Here is a 15,084-nt window from a genome sequence, read left to right on the forward strand (position 1 = left end):
CACGCTGCCGCCTCCCTGCCCAGCGCCGGAGCGCACCTAAAATAGGCAGATTTCCAAAAATATTCCAAAAATATCCGATTTAGTTGTGTTGTTTTTTCTTTCTTTTCAAGGTTCACGATGTTGACAGCGATGTTCTTGGCTGCTCTCATTCTCATTACGGTACATTCGCAGGAAACAGAGGAAACCATAACATACACGGTAAGGTTTAATGGAGTTTGAGGTAGTTACTGCTTTGCGGGGATTCTTTGCTAAATGACCCTTACGAAAAACCAAGTGTCTTGCCAACGCAGAGCGTGCAATATAATGCTGAGTTCGAACATGAGCCATAAAATAAGCTGTTCCTGCGCTGAAATGGAGGTTTGAAGTTGATTTCAGCAAAAACGGGCTACAACAGCCTGTTCTGAACAGCTTATCTCTGTACTCCGCTTGATGAGCTGAACAAAATGATGAGGTTTTAATATTTGGTTTGAATCCGTTTTTATAAAGACAGGGTGCCTAGGACCTTCGTTTGAAATAGATGGTATTTGACAGATAATTAGGTCAAACATTCTTTAGTGTTTTCTTTTGGATATTTCAAGCTTTTTTTAAGAAAATGTAAGTACTTCAGCATTCAGTGCTCTTAATGAAGCATCTAAGCCCTGGAGTGATTGTAGGGCTGCTAACTTCCCAGCTGGTTTTGAGCAGTGGTTTTGCATGGCTTGATAAAATTGTACAAGAATACTAGAAATGGGTTGTGCTTATAAACAAGTGATAGAGATTTAAAGGCATTTTTGTAAGGCTTTTTTTTTTTTTTCTTTAAATCTGCTTGTGTTCAGTCTTTGGCTTGCATAATGCATGTCATGGAAGGAGTGGCAATTACATCGGCTTGGGCTGGGGAAAAAAACCCTGCATTTTCACATCTGATTACAGTTGTAATCCCTGCAACTTGCTTCATATGGGTGGACCTCCGAATATGTGTACAGACATCAGCGCAATGCCACACAAGCAGAAAATTCTGCACACATGCAAAAAGTTAAGAGAACCACAGCCAAAGACTGAGATCGAGCCTTATACAAGTAATCCCACTGAAGTCAGTGGGATGGCTCAGGCAAGTAAATATTGCAGAGTTGGACCTTATCGTGGAAGATGGGGCTCAAAGAAGCCTCAAGTGAGCATCAGGAAGTCAGTCATAAAATACTTCAACACTGGGCTTTAGAAGCAATAGATTGGTTTTTTTGAAGGTTGGGAGTGCTTCTATTTAGAAGCTTCTGTTATTTAAGTCCCTCTCTGTAAGTGGAAACTGAAGATCTAAGTACCTTATAAAAATCTAGACTAACATAGGGATCCCACCCTCCTTTTCTGCATTTGCTACACATTCTTTTTTAAAAATGAATTGGCACTTTCTGATAAGCCTACACAGTTCTGTTTACACCAATGGAGAATTTCTAGTATGCATATATGAGCTGGGTTCCTATACCCCATTTTCAAAGGGGTCTTAGCGTTCGGGTGGTTCAATGTTCATTAGACGATAATCGTGTAAAATTATGTAACAGATAAACCTTAGCTTTTGGAAATTTTACTCTTGTCGCGCTACTGTTTCTCGTGCATACATTGTACTCAGGTAGGGCCAAATCCTTTTCCATTGGAAAAGTCCCTTCAGCTGCAGTAATAGATGGACTTGACTCCTTGCAGTTAACTAGACAGTACTTCTGTTGTGCATTAACAAGAATTTGGTGATTCAGTAAATGCATGAATTAGCTGTTTTCCTTTGGGTTTGTGTTTTCATAGCTACAGTAACTTTGGTGTTGTCAACTCAGCATGCAGTCATTCCTTCAGAGATTGAGAATTGTAATACAATTTGTTGTCCACTTACCCCTTTGGAAGAAAAATCCTGCAAAGTTACGACTCGCTGCTATGTTTGGCAGATCGTTGGTGTCACCTGCAGATGAAGAACATATTTTCAGTCCTAATGCTGAGTCATTGTCTGGTAGTAACAAGTTCCTCAAAGTAACTTGAGGATAGTACGTAGAAAAGTGGATATTTGCATCAGAAGGTCAAATTTGTCACCTCTGTAGTTCTTCTGCAACAGAGGAGTTGCAACAAGATTTAGCTGGCTTGACTAATTAAGTAAGCCAGCTCAAATATTTATTTCTTTCTACAGGGCCATTAAAGTAATAATCTAAGCAGCATAGGATGCATACGCACCTACATAGTACGGCTCAGTTGACTCGCTGATATTTAAACTGTCTACTGTAGCACTGTGATACTTTGCTAATCAGTTTCTGTACTTGTCACCTTTGGTTAAAATCGCTGCACTCCAGACAATTTCATGCCTTTGGCCGGGGTAATAATGCAGATGCCTTACCTAACTGCAGGGCAGAATATTTAAAATTCTTCCTGAAGTTACTAGTCTGGGTTGATATGAATAGTTGCTGAGTATAGTCTTGTTTGAATTTTGCAAAGTCCTATGTATGTAAGTAGTCCCGCTGTCATAAACTCTAAGCGTTCATTGTATGTCTGACAATATAAATTGCCCTTCCTAGACTGCAGTTCCTGGAATCATGTGATTAAAGGGCATGTGAATGAATTTCCAGCTCTCATGAGATCCTTCTCCATTGCTAGAGTGCTGATGGGACAGAGGGTGAAGTACAGGGGGATAAAGGCTCATTAGTCCCTCTGGCAAACCAGCCCCAGGACTGAAAGATGTTCACCTATTGGAAGGCACTGAGCAAGATCAAAATTCAGGAAAACTTCCTTTTTCCTAAGAAGATTTTCATACTGGTGAGCTGGGTCTTTGTAAAGGATCATCTATTCCAGGATTCATCCAGCGACCAGTGCTTTAAAACAGTGTAAAGGAGTGAGGCAGGGAGAAAGCGATTCTTTTCTCACTTTGTCCTCAGCCCCAGTAAAACCGACCTACTCACAACAAATGATACCTTGGGAACCTCCTGAGATAGAGGCTCTCTCAGTATATGGCTGTTGTTCCTGCACAGCAGTGCTGTACCAACACCCATTTTTCTAGCTTACCAAGGTCTGCAAACTTTGCATTTCCCTTAGCATCAAACTTTGAGTTCATTGAAATACGCTTCATTGTTCTTCCAAAATAAAGAATCCTGAGTAGCCTAATTTTTACTTTATTTTTCCCTCTCTCTAGCAATGTACAGATGGCTATGAATGGGATCCTGTTAGGCAACGGTGTAAAGGTACAGTAAATCATTATCCAAGATGGACTTGTCACTGGTATTCTTTAAGTATGGTTATTGCACACCCCTGTTTGGGACAAGGAGGTGTGCTTGCATGTCTCATTGTGTTGTTTGTATTAACGGCTGTTGCAGAAGGTTCGACTGTTAAAAGCACGACTTGTGTTGTTGCTAACCACAGATATTGATGAATGTGAAATAGTCCCAGATGCATGTAAAGGTGGGATGAAATGTGTTAACCACTATGGAGGATACCTCTGTCTACCTAGAACAGCGCAAATTATTGTAAATGAGCGAGAAGAAGCAGCAGCTGAATCCACTAGTGGTCGAAACAACGTCATTCGACGGACTCCAGCTGATCCTCACCGTGCCCCTCCAAACCCAACTCATCAAATTCAGTGTGCGGCTGGGTACGAGCAGAGTGATCACAATGTGTGCCAAGGTAAGCGACCTGCCCCGTGTTCTACTGCCACTGAATCTGGAGGGTGTGTCAGAGCAAACCTAAAGCCTGGAAAACAACAGCCTATAACTCTTGCGTTTAGTGGAAAAAATAAAATACACGTACACCGTTGTTCAAGGTAGCAGGACTTAGTTGCAGTCTGACAGCCTGTTCCATCTATTTCAGGCTAATGAGCAGAATTCTGCTGCCTGTAGATTCTCAAACAAAACCTTAATGCAAGTATGCAACTTCAGTCAAAAATCTTGTATTGTATTACGTCCAGGAGAGGCAGTGCTTTGGAAAGAGGGGGCAATACAGCAAGTCATGTTATAGACAGTTTCTAAAGGTGTGCAAAACAATGTGTTTTTCAGTAAGGGAATGTTGGATGGAACAAAATAAAAAAGGAAAAAAAAAAAAACCAAACAAAAAAAAAGGAACAAAAAACCACCATATGAACTCTTGCTCAGATTGTAATGCAGAAAAATACACTATTTTGATTATGTACAAGGAATATTTCTCCCCAGTAGTAGGAACCAAACATCTGAACAGCTTGTGCTCTTCTGCTCTCTGTGGAAGTAGTTCTACGCAGACCCTGCCAGCTCACTTCCAGTCACGGTCTAGCCGGTCTTTGAAACTATGGCAATGAAGAGCTTTCATCTGAGTGTACGTACACCACACACAGTGCCAAAATTCTCAGGGCATTAGCAATGTTAATTGTATGCATTCAGGAACCAGACTCACAAGCACTACTGTAAACTAAGACTGTTTCATTTATTATTTTATATAAATAGTTTACTCTTGTACTTGCTGAAGTAACAAATGTTTCGTCCACTGTTTTGTTTTCTTTCATAAAAACATAGTCTCCACCTTCTTCACAAACTCGGGTTTCAAGCACGTTAGTGGGATACCCATGCAAACAGAGGGCAAAACGTGACCCCATGGTTCATCTTTTCCACTTTGTGGCCCATAACAGTATAATCATATAAAATAGTACTTGAGTGACTATAATCAGGGTAAGCTGTAATATGCAGTGGTAGTTCCTTTTTCTGTGGTATTCATGTATACAGAAAGTTATTTATCACTAGTTAGTAAATTCCCTGTCATTCTGAAGCATAGTAATCATCATGGAGGCCAGGGAAGTTATTTTTGTAGACAAAGCCTCAGAGCTGCGTTTCTGGCTTATCTGCTAATGTTCAACAGTTCTGTCACTCGAATTTGGGAATGTCAAGTCAAGAACCTACTGCAGAAGGTCAGTGCCGTGATCCCCTTAACCCTGAACCTTCACTTAGGGTTATCCAGGGAAAGATCAGTGCTGAGGATGGCCAGTATTTTTTTTCCTTAGTTGACCCTAGCAAAGAGGCAGCAGAACCAGGAAGACAATACCAGACTCTTGTGTTCAATCGAGCAGGCCCTCCTTCGGGCGATGCTGCATTACTGTGCCTAGCACTCATCTTCGCTGGTGAATTGCAATACACTGCTCCAACTTCAGTGCGTAACAACCTTTTGCTTGATTAAAAAAAAAAAATGCAAGTAATGCTAGAAAACTTCCAAACATGAACATCGCTTTTGCTACCATGGCTTCCAGCTGTTGAGATCAGGGATAGCACAGGAATATCGAACAGTGTGTAGCACCAATACCGTATATTCCAAATAAAGGCTGAGAGTTAGGGTTAACTTAGAGACTGACAGCTGGCTGAGGTTTTGGTTTTGCTGAGGAGAAGATTGATGGTGATACATTACTGTTAGTTTACTCCATGCTCTGGTTTCCTGAAACTTGCAACTGAATATTTATATTCAATTCGCAAATCTTTGGTTAATTTATAACAACAAGTGACTGTTGTTAGAGCACCAGAACTTTTTAACTAGCAGACACATATACTATGGTGAAATCTTGGGCTTGACTGAATTGGAGTATTGCTACTAATTTCCTCATGCCAAAATTTCAACCTAAATGCAGAAAGCATGGAAATATTAGTACTTAAAAGCTGAAATGTATTGTACTGAATGAATTCCAGTTGGAAAAAGGGTGGTGGACAGTGTGCTTGAAAGAAAGGATAAAATGCTTTTGGAGCACTTAAAGCAAGCACTCAACTTCGTGATCTTCATGCTTTTCACTGCCGAAAATATCTTATAAAAGATAATCTTGATCAGCAATGGTCCCACTGTGGATTTCTTTAATTATGGTTAAAAGACTTTGCTACGATAACTGCTTGAGGCTCCTAGGGAGTGTAACTTACACATATAGTCACACTTAAGCTTGTTTTATTGTTTAGTAAATCAAATACGAAGTCCAGCTCCTTCTGATTGTTTGCAGATGTATGACATTTTCCTTCCAGCCCAGCAGCACTAACTATTTTATAACCAGTGTGAAAGTGTGGAGACCCCTGTTTAAAACAAAGACGGGCTCTGAGGAGCTGTATTAGTCATATCGTACTGGGGTACGAGGGGCCTTCTGTTCTAATACGAGTGTCCACTCCCCTTTTATAACTGAATAGTGAGGGTAGGATAGGCCAAACGCGCTCATGTTGGCTTCTGTGCTTGGAATAAACACACAAAAATGACACTAGTCCTGTTGGACTTTAAGAGGCTTCAGTGGTGTGCTGAGCTTCGTTGTTGGGTAGAGCATCATGCAGCGTGGCCAGATCCTGTTTCTAGTGACACGAATGAGAAACATTGAGAGGGGCGTGATTCTCTGCACTTCTCAATCTACCAAAACATGGCCACACGCCATGGATACTTAATACCTTCTTAACTTCTGACCTGACGAAAACAAGCGACAGCTACGCTATTTATCAGCGATGAGAGTTTCTGTCTGTGATGCATGCTGCTAGGTATCAGAGACTGAAGAGCACAGCTGGCAGGTTGATAACCAAAGCACGCTGCCTTGCAGAAGACAGCTCTGCAGAAATGACTGCACTTTCCTATGGACATCACTTTTATAACTACCAGTCATCAGAAACGTATTCTTGTATAATTGTCTTCATGTTGGAGAAGCAGGGGTAGCAGAAATTGCCTGGGAAATTCTTAAGATGCTCTACATGAGCATGAAGTGCCAGGAACCTGCGAAACTGATGACAAGATGAGGAGAGGTTATTCTGGGGGAAGACCCCTTATGCAGAACATGTACAGAGCACTGAGTTTTATGTTTCAACTTAGAACACTCCAACTGCATCTTGAATTCTGAGTTGATGACCTTAATTAGTCTCCCCACCTCTGTGTAGTCAGTTCACGCTTCACTGTCCCTTCTAAATTTGCCTTTAACTCAAAGGGCTGCTGAACTGGTCACTGAGGTAGGTTCCCATGTGTGGCACCTGCCCGTGCTTTCAGGAAGCCAGTAAGATGTTCTGACCTGGCGTTGGGAGAGTATCACTCACATTGGGAAAAGCAAAAAACAGGGTAAGAAATATTTTTAAAGCAAATTGCTGAGTTAGCTAATATTCCAGACACTTTTTGCCTGATACAAACCCATAAATAGCTGTACTTGGTTGCCTGCCTACAGGACTGAATTGTAGTTCTACTGTGGTGTTAGGCTGCCTGTGAGTTGAGTCTGCTCCTACTGAAGTCAAAAGAAAATCACCCAATTAATTCAATTTTGTCAAATCTAGCCTGCAAGAAACTACTAGCTTTTGCTAAAATGTTAATGACACAGGAATGGGGAAAAAAAAAAAAAACCCAGACCAAGCAAAGGTACCAAATAACCTGTAAACTTGGAAAAGAACTTTTTCTTGCCTTCCTATCATGTGGCAATATAAGCGATAAAGTACGCAAACTTTTTACTCCTCAGCGAGATTAGCTTTCTGTATTTCTCCAGTCTCTTTATAGCTCTTTTTGCTACTGTGACTGTAAAATACAAGGGAGGAGACAGGTTGTAATAAGAGAGATCAATGCTTTCTTCTATGGAAGAGAGAGACATTTTTCCAGATAGTTCTGCTTAGACTTGGTGGATGTTGGTTGAGGGTTTCTTTTTTTTTTTTCTTTCTCTGTGGTGGGAGGAAAGGAATGAACTTGTTTTCTGTGCTGTGGATATGTTTTCCTCTGCAAAATCATTTTAGGGATCTCTTCATTGGTAGAGGTTAGGGGTTTAAGTTTCCCAGTACTTTTTGAGGTAACTTCCCATACTCAATCTAGGCTTTTACCTCAAGAAGTTAACTTAGGGTAAATAAGTGAAATAAGCCTAATTTTTGCATCTCTAGATTCTTGGCTTGTTGGTTTTTTGTTTGTTTGTTTTAAGGGGGGAGGGACAAGGAGGAGCAGCTCATGATGTTGTTTTCCATCCGTAAATCGTTTTATATATCTCTCTATCAGGGATGTGCAGCTAGCATGTAAAGTACATGAAAATAGGGTAAGTGCAGGTGTACTCAGCCTGGTTCAGGTTGGAGAGGCTGGGTGTGCCTCTGGCAGGGTGCTGCTCCTTGACAATTTGGCTGGGGTGCAGACTGCACTTCTGAAATGCCCCTCCTAATGAGCTCCACTTCACACCCTTTGATTTGCCTCACTGAGTGGTCTTGGAACGTGCAAACCAGATCCTGTTCACATGAAAGTAAACCTGAAATGCGCTGTGCTAGTGCGGCACAACTGCTAACCAGCGCCCAGGCCCCAGGGCCAGGCCTGAGGGAGCCCAGGGACCCTCCGAAATGCATGTGCGAGGACACTGGAACTTCTCATCTGCTCCACACCATTTGCTAATATAGGCATAACCTAAAATAAACCTTTAACAGTTCCCTAGGCTGGCCCCAGAAAGGTTTTGGAGAGCCTTCTGTAAAATATTGCACCACCCCAAGTTTTCCCACTTCTTGTATTTAAGGAATACATTTTAAAATGCTTTCAGCACTACTTCTAAAAGAACCTGAGTTGGGACAAGTTTAGTTCCAGAGTTGCTCCTCTCAACAACGCAAGACCCTGTTTAGTTTGAGGTTAGGGTGAGGAGAGAGGCTGTGGTAGGAAAAATGAGGCCTAGCTGTCTGTTTTGGGATGCCGCTAGCTCATGGAAGTGCTTACTCAGGCACAGTCCTTATGTACGTACCTTTGCTGCACTATTCAGCAAGTGGAAAATGCTTGTTGCCAGCAGTAGCCGCCATAAGAGACTGACCTGGTTACACATGCTATTTGCATGCTAATTACTTGGAAAAGCCATAGGAATTTTGCAGGTCTGAAAGAATCCACATAAGGATACAAGCTGACATTTTCACAGCTCTTTGTACTGAGTGTTCATAGAGACCAATTAATTTCTTGTAGGTTTGGGTACATCATGCAGAGATCATCTTTCATCACCCCATCCTGAATCAATTGTTCAAGCTGTTAAGCTGTGAAACCGCTGCGTTTTGCTGCAAAGAGCCCTTTCTGGAGCATCTCTTTAATAGCCCTGAGGGACCAGAGGGGAGGTCACCAAAAAAAAAAAAAAAAATCTTGTTTTCAGGGCCTGAGGGCCTGGTTTTGGGCATTTTCAAAATTTGGCCACTCTGAATCATCTTCCCATCTGTGCTATTTGCACAGCTGCGAGTGTCATGTCAAGACCTTGGATAGATATTCTGTGTTCTGTCTGACCATTTTACTGTGAACATCCATCACAAGCGTAAATACTAGCAGCTGCTTCGCTTCCTTTCCTGACTTACTGCTTTTCCATGATCCTGACCCTTGCAGGAATACGCTCAGGACATTGCAGCTAAAGATTCGTACCATATGCTAACCACGCTAAGTTGCCCAGATTCAGGCAAGCTTCCGAACGTTGTATTTACCTTAGCTTCTCGAGCTGTGATTACGCAGGCGAGCGCGAGGCTTCAAGTTTAAGTAAACTCATTAGCAGTTCTCACGGCTCCTTATTCAAGAAAAATGGGATCATACAGTAGTCGCATCAACTGTCATACTTTGGGGTTTGATTTGTTGATCGTAAAGCCTGTTTGCTTAGCAGCTCTAGAGGAGGCTAATGTTTTGACAGACGAAACACAGCAAATGGACTCAGAAGGCACATGGCCTGAAGAAACTCCAAACCTCCAGACATCTGTCCTCCTTCAGAATTTCGCTAGGCTGGAGGTCCTTTCCAGAATGCAATCAGGAGTAACACCAGAGAGCAAAGGGGAAGAACGTGCTTATGTCTGATCCTGACTGGGCATCCCAGTATACTTGGCACCGCATTAAAAGGCACAGAATATTTATCTCGTCAAGGAATTCCCTGTATCTGTTGCAAACACTCGGACACAAGCATCCGACAAGTCAGTAAACCCTCCAAGGAATGACAGGTGTCCTCTGTTGCATTCAGTAGCATCATGTAGCATAAAACACGAATTGTGAGAGCACGGGCTGGCTCTTGTTCCCTGTTCCAATACCTGCTGTCAGTGAATCGTGGTCTACAGCGTTGCAGGGGTACAGAAAGTTTCCCTAACAGCAACAGCAGTGTGAGAGCAACCTGGCAGCTACTTCTAGCACCCTTCTCAGAAAATTTTATAGTGTTGCCACTTTTTTTTCTGCTTTCAAACCTGATTCCTGCTTCAGATTACTTAGTATATAATGGAAGTGCTCTTACCTATGTTTTATTTTAATTTTTGAACTTTGGATTACTGGGTCACCTTTTCCAACCCTAGAACATTTCTAAGGGATCTCAGCATTACAGACACACAGTTTTTGAAGGTCCGAGACATTTCTTGAGTATCTCTGATGATGGGATGCTAATTTAGCAAGCTGGAAAACTAGTTCAAGAGCTGAAGTTTGAAACTCTTCTTGTCCTTATTTTATTCTCTTTCCAAATGAATTTTCTTCATTTCTTTTTCATGCTGGCAAAGGAAGATGGTAGCTACTGTTTCTTTTTGCCTTTCTGTGTGTGCCAAAATAGTCCTACAGGAAGAACAAAGCTTCCCACCAATACAGAAGTGGTCTGTTTGAGCCTTCACTGTACCACCTAGCCATGCCTATGTTCCTTTGTACATCCTTTGCTAAGGAAGCCTATCTGCTGCACCGTAGCCAAGCAAACCAGTCTCCACCATCACTTGAATGAATTCAGGATGTCGTTTACACCTGTAATTTTGCCATTTTCCCGTATCTCCTTTCATTATTCTTAAAGGATATTGATTCTCATTTTCCCTCCATGGTGCTTTTTGAGCTATTTTTTTTTTTCTGAATTCATTATTTATGCATGTTCTGTAATAATCCATACAAGAGTTAAGCATCTTTTCTGCTGAAGGGTTCTTATCAAAGGGAAATTTGACACATACCTGTCAAAGTTCAACTGCTTCTACCCACAAGATTGAAAGATCTGAATGTTGCTAGTAAGATCGCTTCTCTCTGTATGTGACAAGGATATATGGAATAGGTGATCAGCCATATAAAGTTCACAGATAAAAACCATGAAACTTCACAAAGACTCTGTTTTCCTCTTTAATTTGCTACCTTTTGCTTTAATAGCAGCCAGAATGCAATAGTTTTAGAGGGAAAACTATTGTTTTGAAAAACTAAAATAGTTTTAGAGAGAAAAGTATTTGCCATAATTCAATATAGAGCAAAATTTAGCCTGAAAGAATGTATTAGATGCACAAGAACCCTGCTTGTACCTTCCTTCACTTATATTTTAACTTTATTTAAAATACAAGGGGGATTTGCAAATTACAGAGCTATGAGGTAGTTTAGCATACGAGCAGTTATTACTAAATACCTTTTATGCTTGTTCACATTTGTGTTTTATTTGTTCATCTGAAATCATGTTAAAAGTTGGTTCTGTTCTAAGTATAGAGAAGAAATGTCTGATCTTTATTATATGTAATTATATGGTAAAACCTGTAGCTTTGAAGCTGAAAACATGTGTTACACACACTTTTGCAAGCTATGGTGCTAAGAAAGTCCTTGAGGCCTGGAAATTAATTAGATCATTTCCAGCATAACGTATCCCAATCTCTTAATTAGGCATTTTTAGAATTATACGTTCAGTAGACTCTTATCTGTTGCTGTTACCAAATACCTTAAATAAGTAACTTCATCTAACTGGAAAATGCCCCATAACTATTCTGCGCTTAGAAGGTGGGTGTTGTTTGTTGTTTTGGGTTTTTTGGTAGGCTTTTGTTTGGTTTTTTGTGGGTTTTTTTAATTTCTTACTGTCAAAACACTAGTTTTCAGGAGATGGGAAAAATAGCACTGGTTTGGTAAAGGATAGCAGTGATGACCATAGATGGCTAACCACAGAAAAAAAGAAATTGGTTAAAAAGGATGAAGAAGGATTATTCAGCATATGAAGGTGTATCTGCTGGGAAGAGATGTTTACTTTGGGAAGGTCTGAAGGTGTCTTTATTAACTCCCGATTAAAAAATTCATGCCTTTGAGTGGATGTATCTAGCCATCATTTAAGCCTATTTAAATCAGTTCTGAAAAGGAGAAGGCATGGTTGAGTTTTCTTTTACAAGCTGAATTAAATCTGAAGTAAACTTGTCATGTAATGCGTGACCCACTACGATATGATCTGAGCAAACCTGACATTGCACTTGAGCATGTTTAGTCCACGCCTGAACAGATGTTCTGTGTAGCTCCGTGTTCAAGGGTTTTTGTATGCATATGCCTGCCTGGGTGGGATTTCTGTTAACAGGTAACTGGTCATAATGTGTGCGGTCAAACCTCAATAGGTAGTGAAGGCAATGGAGAATATGGTGATTTTAAAGTTTCAAGCCTGAATGGCTTTAGGAATGTTTGGGGGATTTTTGTCCATCAACACCAGTAAAAGTAATTGGTCACTGTCTACCCATCAATCTTTTCTTTCTAAAAGATGGTCTTTTATATAAAGGAGAACTGGCTTTCTATATAAAGGAGAACTGTCTTTCTCCTGGCCTCTGAGGAAATAATCCTCTCGTCTGCTTTGATACTACTAACACCTAAATTCCACTGTAACTTGCACCAAAAGAAAAACTTTAATAAGTCAGATTGCTATGTAAAATGAAGATTTAGAAGTTTGTCTTTCAATAATTAAAATTCATAAGGGTTAAAGAAAGCCTGGGGGGTAATAAGACATCTTATGGGATGAAAAAATACCACAATGCCAGAAAAACAGCAATATGGACAATCAACTACTGCATATCTCGTAGCATTAACAATTTCAAAAGAAATCTTTGTCAATACCATAACAGCTGCCTGTTCTAACAGAAGTAGTTATAAGTGGAAAATGCAAGGACTTTCAACAGGTAACCGTTTTCTGTAGGGGTTTAAAGAGGTTGCCGATAAGCTAACGCTTAATGACAGACTTGCACAGAGGAAAGGAATAAAACACGGCAAAGTGAGCAGAAGTTTAAGTGTGATTTTAGCTGACTTGACCTAGCTCATAAAACTGTTTTGATCAGAAAGATAGAAAAAGCAATCTCTTTCTTGTCTAGACCTACTCCATGGAGAATCTGGGGTATCTGGGCTGTGTTAGAAAAGAAACAGAATAAAATACACATTTAGAAGCAACAAATACAGTTCAGTACTGGAGAAGGTTCCTCTAGGTTGACAAAGACCACATCATTTCAAGAAATAGGTATCTTTGTTGAGTCCGTTTAAAAATAGTTACTGAGTACTACCTCAATTTTGAAATCATTTTGGTTTGCACCTTGTGTTACCAGATCTTACCTGTACTTTTATATCTTGTAGCATTTAAAACACTTTCTTAGTGGATGAATTTGTTTGCAAGGAACTTTCTTACAGGACTAAGTTCTCCACGTAACCTCCAGATGATCAAGGTGAACCGGACAAAACACCATATTGCCTGTCACACTTGGGGCTAGTTAAAAGCAGTAATATTTCAATAGGCAGTGTTACAGCTAGTGCATGGCCACGGCAGAAATAAGTAACGCTCTGGAGCACCCACTGATCTACCCCACAGGCTGTGGAAGATACCTTACTACTTAGATTAGATATCAAGAAGTTCTTCCTGGAGAGGGTGAGGAGGCACTGGGACAGGTTGCCCAGAGAAGCTGTGGATGCCCCATCCCTGGAAGTGTCCAAGGCCAGGCTGGATGAGGCTTGGAGCAACCTGGTCTAGTGGAAGGTGTCCCTGCCCATGGCAGGGGGGTTGGAACTGGATGGGCTTTAAGGTCCCTTCCAACCCAAACCAGTCTGTGATTCTATGATCCCTCCCACAAGTTGTTGGAGGCTAAGTCAGGAAAGCATGCAGAATCCAGAAGTCATTCCCATTTCCCAGGGGTAAGGAAAAAACACATTCTTACCTGAAGTCACCCTGCTTGTATTTACTCTGCATTTAGATCTTCCTCAGTCTTCTCTGGCTTAATTTGAAGGATCAAAACACATTTTCTTCCGGGCTCGCTCCTTGTATGTTACTTAAGTAGAAAAGAAGTTCAGGATGGTTGCAAGACCTTAAGGTATTGACGACACTTCTAGGCCTGGTATTTTTTTACCCAGGGCAGAAAGCACTGTACAGGCAGATAAAAGTGCTAGGCTGAAGTCAACAACATTGACCTAGTTGAGCACCTCTTGGGCTGCTGAGGTTTGCAGAAGCAGGAGAGCTTTACAACTCAAAGGAGCCTGAGTTGGAGAAACATCCTCCCAATAGGATTTGTGCATTGCAAAAGTGGGGTGCAGGAGAAAACTACCGCTTTTCCCACCATAAACACTGTTTGGGCATTATTTACACAATCCAGAAATATATTCATAAGTTCGAATCTATCATTCAGCATGTGGAAAATGATGATTTTGGGGAGGGGGCTGTTCTTTTTTGTGTGTTCCAAGATAAAATATCCCTCCATCAGAAACTGTGGCCCTGTATGCCTGTAAAAGGGAAAATTCCCCATTTCTAGAAGATATTTTTATGAAAAGGTTGCTTCGTTATGTATTGAAATCAAAACATTCTCCATGATGATTGCACTCAAATTTCAGTATTTGCCGCTAAGAGAGTCTCTTCCTTACTATGTATGCAGATTTATAAGGCTCCAGGCACCTTTGAAAGAAATTGAAAGCACAGCCATGTACTGAAGCCAAAACCAGACACCAGCCAAGGAGATCCACCCGGCAACACCCTCGAACACCCTCAGCCTCTTCCCCTAAGCACAGCTTTAGAGCACTGGTCTTGATCTTGTCTCTGCTTTCTCCACCCTGGTGAACGCTTCCTGGGGGATTCCCCAGCTCGCAGAGCAGCCGGAGCTGCGCACGGTGCAGAAACAGTTCGCTGGCTTTTCTTACCTATCAAACCGCTCGCGAGGAGCACGGCTCTTTGTAACGCTGCTCAGCCCATTTCAAGGGGACCGTTGCAAAATAGGAGCAGCTCGCAGCAGGAGGAAGCAGCAGTTAAGGAATGAGGGGAGATTTTAACAACAGAGAAAAGGGAAGCATTGCAATTCCATACAGAAATAAGGGGCTGGGGAAAGCAGGTTGGCAGCTGCTGTTTCCCACTTTGAAACGCAACAATTCAAAACTTCATTTGTGATGCTGAGAGGCAGTGTAGTCGGAGGACCCCAGGAAAGGAAACTCTTCCTGAACTCACTGCTGTAGGATATGAGTGAGGCC

The 15,084-nt window shown here is 41.3% G+C and overlaps 1 protein-coding gene across 1 annotated transcript in view; it reads left to right on the forward strand.

Annotated features, from left to right (window-relative positions):
- The first annotated feature begins 117 nt into the window (after nt 1-117).
- EFEMP1 (EGF containing fibulin-like extracellular matrix protein 1) overlaps nt 118-15,084 on the forward strand; it is a 47,411-nt gene continuing 32,444 nt past the window's right edge. The window contains exons 1-3 of the mRNA XM_010155495.1: nt 118-198; nt 3,134-3,182; nt 3,361-3,621. Coding sequence (XP_010153797.1) covers nt 118-198; nt 3,134-3,182; nt 3,361-3,621 — 391 coding nt within the window. The remainder of the gene's footprint in view (nt 199-3,133; nt 3,183-3,360; nt 3,622-15,084) is intronic.

Source organism: Eurypyga helias, unplaced genomic scaffold (genome assembly GCF_000690775.1).
Source record: "Eurypyga helias isolate BGI_N326 unplaced genomic scaffold, ASM69077v1 scaffold39597, whole genome shotgun sequence".
In the NCBI taxonomy this organism is placed as follows: Eukaryota; Metazoa; Chordata; class Aves; order Eurypygiformes; family Eurypygidae; genus Eurypyga; species Eurypyga helias.